At 42.0% G+C, this 13323-nt stretch overlaps 1 protein-coding gene across 1 annotated transcript in view; it reads right to left on the reverse strand.

Moving 5' to 3' along the window:
* Positions 1-13323, reverse strand: part of LOC125480962 (ubiquitin carboxyl-terminal hydrolase 15-like) — a 77673-nt gene that overhangs the window by 50115 nt on the left and 14235 nt on the right. The window contains exon 2 of the mRNA XM_048607950.1: positions 3210-3321. Within this exon, the coding sequence (XP_048463907.1) occupies positions 3210-3321 (112 nt within the window). The remainder of the gene's footprint in view (positions 1-3209; positions 3322-13323) is intronic.

Here is a 13323-nt window from a genome sequence, read left to right on the forward strand (position 1 = left end):
TTTTCTGATGAAGGGTCTAGGCCCGAAACGTCAGCCTCTCTGCTCCTATGATGCTGCTTGGCCTGCTGTGTTCATCCAGCCCTGCACCTTGTTGTCTTAGAAAAACAGAAAATAGGAACAGGAGTAGCCCAGCCCATTCGGCCCTTAAAGCTTGCTCCACCATTCAATATGATCAAGGCTGTTCATCTAACTCAATCCCCTGTTCCCTCTTTCTCCCCATACCCTTTGATCCCTTTAGCCCTAAGAACTATATCTCACTCCTTGAAAACATTCAATGTTTTGGCCTCAAGCACTTTCTATGGCAGGGAATTCCACAGGCTCCCCACTCTCTGGGTGAAGAAATTTCTCCTCGTCTCAATCTTAAATCGCCTACCCTTAAACTGTGAATCCCTGATTATGGGCTCTCCTACCGTAACAAACTTCCTTCCTGCATCTACTCCGTCTAGTCCTGTTAGAATTTTATAGGTTTCTATGAATCCCTCTCTCATTCTTCTAAACTCCAGTGAATATAGTCCTAATCGATCCAGTCTTTCTTCGTATGTCAGTCCTGCCATCCCGGGAATCAGTCTGATGAATATTAATTGCATTCCTTCCATAGTCAGAACATCCTTAAGGAGATAAGATAAGATAAGACAAGATAACATAAGATAACATAAGGAGAAAAGGACCACACAATACTCCAGGTTTGGTCTTACCAATGCTCTGTACAATTGCAGCAAGACATCCCTGCTCCTGCACTTGAATTCTCATGCTATGAAGGAAAAACCTTCCTAAAAGTAAAGTGCTGCAGATGCTGAAGAGCTGAAATGAAAACAGAAATAATTGGAAACTCAGCAGGTCTGGCAGCACCTTGTGTAGAAAGAATCTAAGGAGAATCTTCCACCAATCTGACTCTTCAATCCCAAATAATCATTGTATTTGACTTGAAACATTAGTTCTGTTTTCCCAGTGCTTTCTGTTGTATTTCAGATTTCCAGCATCCACAGAATTTTGTTTTTATTTTTCAGCATTCTACATGTTCCATCCACAGTTATCCAGAATCCAACCTCCCCTCACACAAGTGAAGGGAGCATTGATGTAACAACTTCCTGCATCTCAATTTGTCGTCATTCCTGCCTCACTTGTTCTAATTCATAATCAGAACTGTCATACAGGGTTGCTAAGCAATGGACTGAAGGCAGAAAATGAATTCTAAAGTAACTCAATTCTACATTTACAGATGGTGCAAAAAAAGTATTACTTTGTGATTATTTTTGTTGTGTTTTTAGTGGTGTCAACTGTTTTGCCTTCTGTTTCTTTTCCTTTTATAGATTGTTACCCTCTTTAGTTCATTTCATTCTGTCTAGGCTCAATAGGAGCTGAATTTTCAATTCAGGGGCAGGGCTCAGGAGGCGGATTGATTCCCAATCCCAAACGCACCCATGTCCGGGAGCAGTAAGCATTTGGGATTTTGACAGGGCAACCCCCACCACCCCAAACTAGGATAGAGACAGGACTGCTACCCAACTAAGGGAAGCAGATGATTTCTCAAAGCTGGACGGCCAATCAGAGATTTTCTGAGAAGATAATCCAGTTCCTCAATGTTGATTGAGGATAATTATCAGCCAGGACACTGAGGAGAACATCCCAGCCCTTCTTCCAAATGGTACCTTGGGATCTTTTACATCCACTCAAACATAACGCTTTAACATCACACCAAAGGACAGCACCTCCAGCAGGACAACACCCCTTCTATGTTGCACTGGAGTATGAGCCTTGACGTTTGTGATATGACTGGAGCAGGACTGGAATCCAGAACCAAAGTGTGACCAATCGACAAGAAACTGTGTGAAATAATTTTGATGTTTCACACTGCATTCTGTCTTTCAAAACTAATGCTTAAGCAAAGATGCAATGTCTCTCGTTGACCCACCTGCCCCACTACAATTGGGCAGGTTACTTTACTGCTTTGATTGTAATAATGAAACCCTTTGCAGAATTGCAAGTGATCCTTACAAGGAGAGGGAGGAACACAGAGAAAGAGAGAAAGAAAGAGAGAAAGAGAGAGAGAAAGATAGAGAGAAAGATAGAAAGAAAGAAAGAAAGAAGGAAAGAAAGAAAGAAAGAAAGAAAGAGAAAAATAAAGAAGGAATGAACATTATAGAATTGTAGTCACTGTAACAGTGTGGGAAATTCAGTGACCAACTACACGCAGTGTGATCCCATAGACAGTAATGGCATAATGAACAGATATTCTGTTTTAGGAACATAAGAAGTAAGAGCAGAAATAGGCCATTCAGTCCTTCGAGCCTTCAACATGATTTTGGATGTTCTTTCACCTCAGCTTCACCCTCCTGCACTATCTCCATAACCTTTACTTCTTTTAGGATTTAGCCATCTATCAATCTCTGTCTGGAATGTACTCAGCAACTCAGCATCCGCATTCAATCAGGATGGACAATTTGAAAGTTTCACAATCCTTAGAGTGAAAACATTTGCCTCATCTCAGTTCCAAATGGCAAACACTTTTTTCTAACACTGTGTCTTTCAGTTTGGTACTGCCAAGCCCATGGAAAGATCCCAACAACTTCTATCTTGTCAAGTCCCTTTAAAGCTGTATATATTTTCATTAGATAACAAGGTGTAGAGCTGGATGAACACAGCAGGCCAAGCAGCATCAGAGGAGCAGGAAGGATGACGTTTCGGGCCTAGACCCTTCTTCAGAAGTGGGGGAGGGGAAGGAGGTTCTGAAATAAATAGGGAGAGAGGGGAGGGGGAGCTTTCTGGTCAGCCTTCCTGCTCCTCTGATGCTGCTTGGCCTGCTGTGTTCATCCAGCTCTATACCTTGTTATCTCAGATTCTCCAGCATCTGCAGTTCCTACTATCTCTGATATATTTTCATTAATCACCTCTCACTATTCTAATTTTCTGGGGAACATAAAGCTAGTCTACTCAACCCCTTCTCATAGAGCAATCCACTTATCTCAGGAATGATAAAAAAATCCAAAGGATGCAGATGCTGGAAATCAGAAACAGAAACAGAAACTGCTGGGAGAACTCAGCAGGTCTGGCAGCATCTACGGAGAGAAAGCGGTGTTAGTCCAGTGACCATTCTTCAGAACACCGAACAACATGTTCTGAGGAAGGGTCACTGGACCTGAAATGTTAACTTTGCTTTCTATTTACATATAGTGCCACATAAAGCTCTTTTCCCAAGCAGTCAATAGTACCAGCATCGGTGCCATGATCATCTGAAACCAACTCCACTCGTCTGGCCACGTGATTATGATGCTCAAGTTCCGACTGCCAAAGAAATCATTTTCGCCTAGCTCAAGGAAGGCACTCAAATGAAAGAAGGACAAAGGAAGCATTTCCAAGACTCTCTGAAGGCTTCCCTCAAGAAATGCATCATAGGCATCATTTCGTGGGGGACCCTTGATCGAGAGAAACCCGTCTTTGGAGGGAGCTCCTGTGTGAAGGGACACAATTCTTTGAGAAGTCGACAGCAAGAGGAAAGATAGAAAAGGAACCGGAGAAACATATGCCAGTGACCTCAAGGCCAAAGACCAATTCCACCTCCCAACATGCTGGTCAGAGATGTGGTTCTAGGATTGGGCGCATAAAGCGCACAGGAGCCCATGGAGCCTGTGACTAGCGACACCTAATTTCTGAGGTGGGCAATCAGACTCATGAGCAAGGTTTCACTGACGATAATATAGTTCTTTGGCATTTATAGAACACAATGGTCTTGGTGCACTTTGTTAATCTTGTTTATTAGATTATCTTTTATGTTTGGGGAATGGTGATCACGTCGTAGCAGCAGTTAGAAGAAGTCTCATGCTATACAGGAAATATTCAGTTTTAGAGGAACCCCAATTTCTATCTTCAGATTTTCTGAAGAAGGGTTCAGACCCGAAACGTCAGTTTTCCTGCTCCTCTGATGCTGCTTGGCCTGCTGTGTTCATCCAGCTCTACACCTTGTTATCCTGCTTTCTATCAGTCCTCCTACATGGCATTGCACTGGAGTATCATTGAGATTACATGCTTAAATCTCTGGATTGGATTTGAACCCACAGCCTTCTGCCTCTGAGGGCAATGTTATTCCCTGAGCCACAGCTAACGCCAGAGACAAATGTCAAAGCAAAGAAAACCCAAGGACAAGTAAAGGACGTTTAGCTGACTGATTCTGATCCACCCACTACCTGAAATCTTGCATTGCCTCACAGCATCTTGAATGTGCCTCCTGTTTTTCTTGTACTCCCTATCCAAGAGACTCATTCGACCTTTGGAACTCACTGAGCGGAGGACTCTGTTCCAGTATTAGCTTTAAATATCCTGTTCACTAAGAGTGATACTGAAACTTAGCCCGAGCTATGTGCCATGAAATTAGTGACTTTCCCAGACACTTTAACAGCCGCAAGATGTTATTAAATAGCATACATGTTAGCAGCATCCTGTGGCAGTATGAGGGAGAAATCAATTCCAATTTGTTCCTGTCAATGTGTTGGCAGATGGTGGACAGCAATGTTGCCAGTATAATGAGGTAAATAGGATAGAAGAAAATCAGTTCCTGTCATTGTTATGCTATTGTGTGAAGGTCGTGTGTGAATTTAGGGTGCAGTCTTGACTACAATTAACATTTATACAGAAACACACAAGTGCCCTTCATTAAATAAGATCTCATAAATAAGTATATGCACGTGATGTAAATGTCTTTTTAGTTCTTATCCTGTCAAGGTACTGAAGGAAAGAATGCCTAAGCAAGTATTCTCAATGTTTTTTATCATAATTCCTAATGTCCGTGACATTTAGTGATGGAACACACTGTGCTTGTTTGGCATGTGTTTGAGGCACCTTTAAAATGTGTGGGAAGCACATAAACAAAAATTGCTGGAGATACTCAGCAGGTTTGGTACTATTTGTGAAGAGAAAACAGAGTTAACATTTTGAGTCCTAAGGGACACTGGACTTGTAACATTAATTCTGTTTTCTCTCTCCACAGATGCTGCCAGACCTGCTGAGTTTCTCCAACAATTTTTGTTTTAGTTTGTTTCAGAACTCCAGCAGCCACAGTTCTTTGTTTCATTTTACTGAAATTAGTAGGGCCTTCTTGTTTGGGAAAAGTCTTTCATTCAAACAGCACCCATTAATCTAAACTTTATTTTCCTTTTAGCTCACTAATTTCTATCAATACTGCTTCTTATGCCATGCACCTGGGGCAGGAATCTCTCCATGGGTTTTCGGAATCCCATCAGACTTGAATAGGTATCAGAAGCAATTCATTGACCAATCACAGGCAACCTGCCCATTTTAAAATAAAGCAAGCGTGGCAGTTAGCTATCTGTCATCGATAGGCAGCACGGTGGGTGGCATGCTGCCTCACAGAGCCAGGGACCTGGGTTTGATTCTAGCCTCAGGTGACTTTCTGTGAGGAGTTTGCAGGCTCTCCCTGTATCTGCATGGGGTTTCCACCCGGTGCTCTGTTTTCCTCCCACAGTCCAAACATTTGCAGGTCAGACTGATTGGCCATGCTGAATTACCCATAGCGTCCAGGGATGTGTAGGTTAAGAGGGTTAAGGAGCTGGGCCTGGGTGGAACACTCTTCAGAGGGTTGGTGTGGACCCATTGGGCCGAATGGCCTGTTTCCACACCGTAGGGATACTATGTATAACTGATGTGTCCTTCATGGCGTGTCTCTACCAATCAGAGTCCCCTTGCCAACCAATCACCATGCTGTTCTCGTACAGTATAAATGTTGGTTTCTATTCTCTGTTGTATTCTTGTGAATTGTCCTGATTTGTGCAAGGCAAAATGCTTCAACAAAATTTCGTCTTTTTCAACAATGCTCCTTTTTTTTACAATCATATGACTACTTTTTTTATAATTTTGTCCAGAGGCTTATTGTCTTTGCACGAGTTTAGTGATTTTGCTCCCTACTTTCTTTCACTCGAATTGTATGACACCTATTACTTGAAATCCCACCCCTCAGCACACCTCTGGGAAAGTAGCCTGAGACAGAATTGGAACCTGGAACCATGATGCAAGCCATTGGTGTGAAATTCCACTCTTCCTGCCTCCATTTCTACAGCTGGTGGGAGCTGAAAATCCTGCCCCTTGGATTGAGTCTCCTGTGAAAGACTGAACACTTTCGGAACACACATATCTGCATCCAATTCATCCAGCCAATGGTAGTTGGTAATTTCCTCAAATAAAATAAAATCCCCCTTATGGTAATCAAACAGTATTTTCCTTTTAAGAAGTGCATGTAGACTGCCCTTGAATATCTTGTGCTTTTCTAAATGCTCGCTAATCTGATGCCAAATTATAATTCTAAGGACTTCCCTGCAATTTGCATTAAATTAATGATCACCCTGTTAATAATTGCCCTTTTACCTGTCTGTCCCATTGTGGCTTTTGTATATTGCATCCAAGTGTAGCTGTCACATCTTGAAAAGATTTCACATACTGTACTCAGCTCCATACAATAACATTTGAATAATTTGCTTTTGCTGTTCACTTGTTTGTTAAATGGATATGTCTCACTGCTGAGGTTACCTCATCGGTAGTAAACAGCCATTGATTGCACATGTTACATACACGAGTAACTGGTGTAACTCTCAATTCCCAGTGCAAAGTATCACCCAATGGGAATTTGGCACTCTGGTCTGAAGGACATTTAGTAAGGTACATATTAAGTATAATTATTATATTTAGCCAATAATGTAAATGGTACTAGAACAGTCATGTTCTATCTATTGAGAAAGGATGAGCAGGCTCTTGAAAATTTTTTACAGCAACATCTGTGATGTTATGTTCACCTTTGCAAGGTTGCAAAGATTCCAGTTCAATCTAATCCCAAGATTTGAACATTAATACTAAAATCCAGGGTATGACTGAGCGATTCCTGCATGTTGGGCGTGCTATCTTTCAAATGAGAGACAACAGAGTTCCCATTTGCCTGCTTAGTTGAATTTAGAATTGGATTTTGCATTATTTCGAAGCAGAGGAGATCTCCTCAATGTCTTGGACAATATTTATCTCTCTATCAACATCACAAAAATGAGAACGGCTGAGAGAGGAAAACAGAGTTAACATTTTGAGTCCGGTATGCCTATGCTTCAGAACTGCAGAGAGTTGAAACATTAACTCTGTTCCTCTCTCCACAGGTGCTGCCAGGCCTGATGAGTTTCTCCAGTATTCTCTATGGTTGTTTCAGATTTCCAGTATCCGCGGCGTTTTGTCTTAATCTAATTTTTGTATAATCTTGCCATTATCGCATTACAGGGTGTGGAATTTTGCTGTACACATATTAGCTATGGTGTTGCAACAGTAAGCATCCTTCAAAATCACCTCATTGGCTATAAAGTGCGTTGAGATATCAGGTGGCCATGAAACACGCTATATAAACACAGGTATCTCTTGAAAATTGAGCTAAGTACTGTTCTCCGTGTGGAAATGAAACATATTGCACTGATCCCTGTTATATATCTTGCGCAGAGCCTCATGTTATATTCAGCTTTGAGTTTTCAACTGTGGCTTTTAAATAATGTAGCAATGTACACATACAGAATGAAATGACACTTCATCACTCCAACTGATTTCCTTTATTTTCAAAATCTCGTATGGATTTATCACATCTAATTGACAACCGACATTAATTAATATTAAAGCCTTGCAATTTAATCTATGTGCTGAAACTTTGCATCCCTTGACTTTACCTTTCTGCTCTGTTAGTGGAATATAAAGAAGCAACATATTGTTCATTAGGACCAGTATTTCCACAGATAAATGACAAAAGCCTTTTTCAACACTTTTGGGGAGCTGGTGACCTGGAACCAGTGGATTTGACTTGTGGAGACATGGCAGAACCAAACTGAAGAGTCATGGGTACTGAACCTCTCTCATTGTTACACATTGTAATTGATGCGGTGCAGCTTATAGAGGTTAAATGTTCCAGTCGCTATTTGATTAATAGAGTATACAGCATTTGTGAGCAGCCATAGTGCACAAAAGGCCACAGAAGCACAGGGATGTACTGCTGAGGCTGTATAAGACTCTGGTCAGACCACATTTGCAATATAGTGAGCAGTTTTGGGCCCTGTATCGTAGGAGGGTCCAGAGAAGATTCACAACAATGATCCTGGGGGTGAAGGACTTATCAAATGAGGAGCAGTTGAGGGCTGTGGGTCCGTGCTTGATGGAGTTTAGAAGTATGAAGGGGGAATTGAAACTTACAGAATACTGAGAGGCCTGGAAGAAGAGGTTTCTGCTAGTAGGAGAGTTGAGGACCTGAGGGAACAGTCTCAGAGTGAAGGAAGAACCCTTTAGAACTGAGATGAGCAGGAACTTCTGCAGCCAGAGGATGTTAATCTGTGGATCTCATTGACACAGAGGGCTGTGAAGGCAAAGTCATTGAGTGAATTTAAGACAGACACGGATAGGTTCTTGATTAGTAAGGGGATCAAAGAATCAAAACAAAGGAAGGAAGCTAGGAGAATGGGGCTAAGAAACAGGGCAGCACATGGTTAGTACTGCTGCCTCACAGTGCCAGGGTCCCGGGTTTGATTCCAGCCTTGGATGACTGTCTGTCTGGAGTTTGCATATTCTCTCGGTGTCAGTGTGGGTTTCCTCCAGGTGCTCCGGTTTCCTCCCACAGTCCAAAGATGTGCAGTTTAGGTGGATTGGCCATGCTAAATTGCCCATAATATCCAGGGATGTTCAGGCTAGGTGGAGTAGCCATGGGAAATGCAGGGTTACAGGGATAGGGTAAGTGGGTGGGTCTGGTTGGAATGTTCTTCTGAGGGTTGGTGTGGACTCAATGGGTCAAATGGCCTGCTTCCATGCTGTAGGGATTCTGTGATCCTATATTATCCACAATTGAATGGCAGAGAAAACTCAATGGGCTGAATCGCCACATTCTGCTCATATATCTTACAGGCATCTCTCTCCATTAGATAGTGACACAACTGGTTATGTACAGGTTGAGTGGCACCCCCCACTCTACAGGTTATGTGATGAGGTGAGGAGACAGGACCTGAATAAACTACTACAGCTGGTGAAGGGATTGAACTTGCATTAAGAGATAACAAGGTGTAGAGCTGGATGAACACAGCAGGCCAAGCAGCATCAGAGGAGCAGGAAGGCTGACGTTTCTGGCCTAGACCCTTTTTCAGAAATTGTTGGCTTTCTTCTGCACCACAACCCAATCATCCAGCCACAAGAACCAATCAATGGCTGAGTATACAGTATGTTGTGAATGTATTGTTATGGACCAGGCCAAACCCCCTCAAAATATTCAGAAGATAGTCTGGATCCTAACTTGTTCTTATTTTAGCATTCCAGATGCAATTCGATTGGGCATACTACCAGATTTGAAGCAAACCACACTTCATTCATACACTATAGTTAAAATACAATATAAAAGAAAGAAGAAACTGGAATAACTTAGCTATTGTAAAACTTAACAGAACAGTAGATTATTTAACTGCTAAACAGTAGCCGTTCCAATATAGTAACATCCCATAAACACACACTTAGAAAAAGGCAAATTCAATAATATAGATTGTCTCACAGGCAGTTCTCCAATCAGGAGGAGAGAACTCTGAGAGAGAGAGTAGCAAGGAGCAAGTGTACTGCAGCTTCCAAATCCAGCTTCAAGACCCCAGCAACTGTGACTACTGAAAAGCCAAAACTGAAAAAAGTAGTCCTGGTTCTGTGGGAGCCTGACCCCACCCATTCAGGCTGCTTCTATTAAAAACAAAACCTCAAGGCCTCACAAGCTGTTTACTTTCTAGGCTTATACTAGACAGCTTGGCGCCTCTGCCTTCAAACTTCTCTTCAAACACAAAACTCAGGACAAAAACCCAGCCTTAGTATCGTCACAATATCAATGGGATTATCACAAGTGTGAAAGGAAGAAAAAGCTTTGGTGCTTAAAAAACGTGCAAAGCAGTGGGTTTTGTGAGTGTGTTAAGGAAGGAGATTCCAGTGAAGGTCTTTTTCCCTAAGGCAGCCTCACATTATGTAGAAGTAGACTGCAGTCTAAACAGAATAATTTGACATTTTAGTAAAATGTCAGCTTTCTTACTGGCACTGAAATTGTGAGTCAGATTCCCGTCTCTACCAGGTATAAAATCTGAAGCAAGATTAAAAGAAATTCCTTTCCAAGTATAAGAAAGAAATGTCAAATACAGTAGTTCTGACAATACCAACCTACTGGGTCAGGAGTACAATTTTGCAGTCAGGATGAAAAATGACAAGTTTGCCTCTTTTTCTTTGCTTCCAGATAGCGGTGCGCTTTCCTCTTGTCCCAGCTACACACTAAACCCTGACATTTCACCTTAATGATGCTCACCTTGCTTTGCTACACTCCTCCCTGTCTCTACCACTAACACCTCCTCGCAATGTTGTTCCGCGTACACAACCCAACACCCCTATACGCCTTGAGATCTCACCCATCATTATCCATGTTCCAACCTGCACCTATGCCTCTGCCTCCCAGCCCCCAACCCCCACCGCCTCACCCCACAGCCTTGATTCCCCCACCTCCTCTTGGTACTGATTCCCCTTCCCCTCAACTGCCCAAATCAGAAGGCCGGCAGGTCAGGAGCCTCAGCAGCGCCATTGCTAACAAGTGGCCACTGATGGGGTTGCACCTGAGGGGGAGGTGGGAGTTGAAATTGATGGCCAGGCACCCTTCAAAACAGTCAACTGAGGTCTGGGGATATCAGGCTAGGTGGTGACCTTAGGAGAGTGCAGTTTAGTGTCGGTACACTGTATTGGAGTAAGCATTGTCACTGCGGGTCTCCTCCACATCTGGTTGAATGCGCTCACCCATCCCAGTGCCATCCGTAAGGACATCAGGTTTTACTGGACAGCTTCCCCACCTGGCAACGTCACGCACTCCCAAAATCTGCTCACTTTCACACCCAATCAATTCTTCTTGAAAACCTAAAAGCCTCATTCCGATCATCACTTGACCTTTGAGATTGCAGGGATTACATTCTGAGTTTATGCAATCTCTCTTCATAATTAAACTATCGGAGGTCTAGTAAAAAATGCTGAAACAACACTGTATTCTGTCCAAGGCCAATTTAGTCTTTCCAAAGCATAGCTGCACAGACGACACCAGATTTGACCTATGACCAGGATTTAATGATACAACAAAACTTTCTCCACTTTATGTTCTAGTTATAACAGTTTTATAAAATCTTATAAAAATTGCCTTTCATTTGATTTTTTTTGTACCTGACTGTTAATATTTGATGATCTCTGGACATGCAACATCAAGCACCTCTTTGTCGCTCTTACGGTCTGCATGTGGAATTTTAAGTCTTAGCACTTATTCCTTGCACAGGTTTTTACTTATTATCTAGGATTCTGAGGCAGACAGGAAGGTGGATTGAATGTAGCATCTCCTGAGTATTCTTTTCCTTGTTTCGAGCTTGAGTACTTTTTTTTGTTGTCACCTTTTGTCTTTACAAAATCCTGCTGGAAAATAAGCAGTCAGTGAAGAAGGCAAGTGGTATGTTGGCCTCCATTGCAAGAGGATTTGAGTACAGGAGCAGGGTGTCTTGTCGCAATTGTACAGTGCATTGGTGAGACTACTCCTGGAATATTGTGTGCAGTTTTGGTCTCCTTATCTGAGGAAAGATGTTCTGACTATGGAGGGAATGCAACTAAGATTCACCGAACTGATTGCCGGGATGGCAGAACTGATGTATGAAGAGAGATTGGATCAATTAGGACTATATTCACTGGAGTTTAGAAGAATGAGGGAGGGATCTCATCGAAACCTATTAAATTCTAACAGGAGCAGACAGGGTAAATGCAGCAAGGGCGCTCTAGATGACTGGGGAGTCCAGAGCCAGGGAGTCATGGTTTAAGGATATGGAGTAAGCCATTTAGGACTGAGCTGAGGAGAATTTTTTTCACCCAGAGATTAAGGAGCCTGTGGAACTCTCTGCCACAGAAAGTGGTTGAGGACAAGACATTAAATATTTCAACAAAGAGTTAGATATAATTCTTAGGGCTAAAGGGATCACAGGATATGAGGGGAAAGCAGGAACAGGGGACTGAGTTGGATGATCAGTCAAGATCATAATGAATGGTGGACCAGGCTTGAAGGGCTGAATGGCCTACTCCTGTTCCTATTTTCTATATTTTCTACCAGTCTTCTGTCCTTACTCTGACTCTGCATCATATCTGTTATCTTTAGTTATCATTTCTCCTAAGTATCGACTTGCTCCAGTGTGACAACTGTACAATGCTATCGCAAGGTGTTGGACATTCTGCAATTTGTAGATGTGCTCAGTGATGGAAACTAAAATACAATGTCTAACTTAAAACCTAAAGTGAAAACAAAAATCCTTCTCCCTAACTGCAATCTACTGAATAGAGTGTGCACCCATAGATTAGAATCGCCACTTTAATCAAGAAGATATACCCATTCCCATGGGAGAGGATGGAAATACAGTGACTGATCCATGATTGCAATCTGATTTACAATCCGATATATGTCAAAGATGTAAAGTCTACCTTGATGTCAATTATCCTCAGGTCAATTGTCCATCAGATAAATGTAGCTACTGAATTAGCCTACAATCTAATTGATGGCTAACCCAGATTGACAAGTGTCACTAAGTGGATGCTGAATTAATTTTAAAAAAAGCAAAATTTATAACAGCACATAGTGCATACTGGAAGGTAGTAGTCAACAACAGCTTAAATGTACATAGCACCTTTAATATAATAAAATATTCCAAAGTGCATTATAAGAATGTTATAAAACAAACTTACTAAAAGCCCATTTAAGACAGAGATGAGGAGAATTATTTTTCTCACAGCAGGCCATGACTGTTTGACACTCTCTTCCTCAAAAGGCTGCAGAAGCCATGCTTTAGAATATTTCAAAGTCAAATGTCGATGGTTTCTTAATAAACAAGGGGGTGAAAGATTGTAGGGTGAAGGAGGGAATATGGAGTGATATGATCTAAACTGAGTGACAGACGAAGATCGAGGTGCTGGGTGGCCTACTAATTCACATGTTTGTAAAATCAGAAATACTTACGATGATATCAGAGCCAATGACCAAAAGCTTTGATAAGGAGGAAACTTCTAACGAACGTTTTAACAGTTGAAAAATGGGCGGATTGTTGGAGGGGTTTAGGCTTTAGGCTTTCAGCAGCTACAGGAACAGGTGAGTGCAGTAAAATACAGGACATGAATAGGCAGCAATAAAAATGAGCAAGATAAGATCACAGGGATAATGTTAGGTGCACCACTTCTGCAAAAATATTGGAGGTAGGCCGCTGTTCATTCAACTGAAACCCTCACACCACTTTA

Source organism: Rhincodon typus, chromosome 18, assembly GCF_021869965.1.
Source record: "Rhincodon typus isolate 14 chromosome 18, sRhiTyp1.1, whole genome shotgun sequence".
NCBI classification, from domain to species: Eukaryota; Metazoa; Chordata; class Chondrichthyes; order Orectolobiformes; family Rhincodontidae; genus Rhincodon; species Rhincodon typus.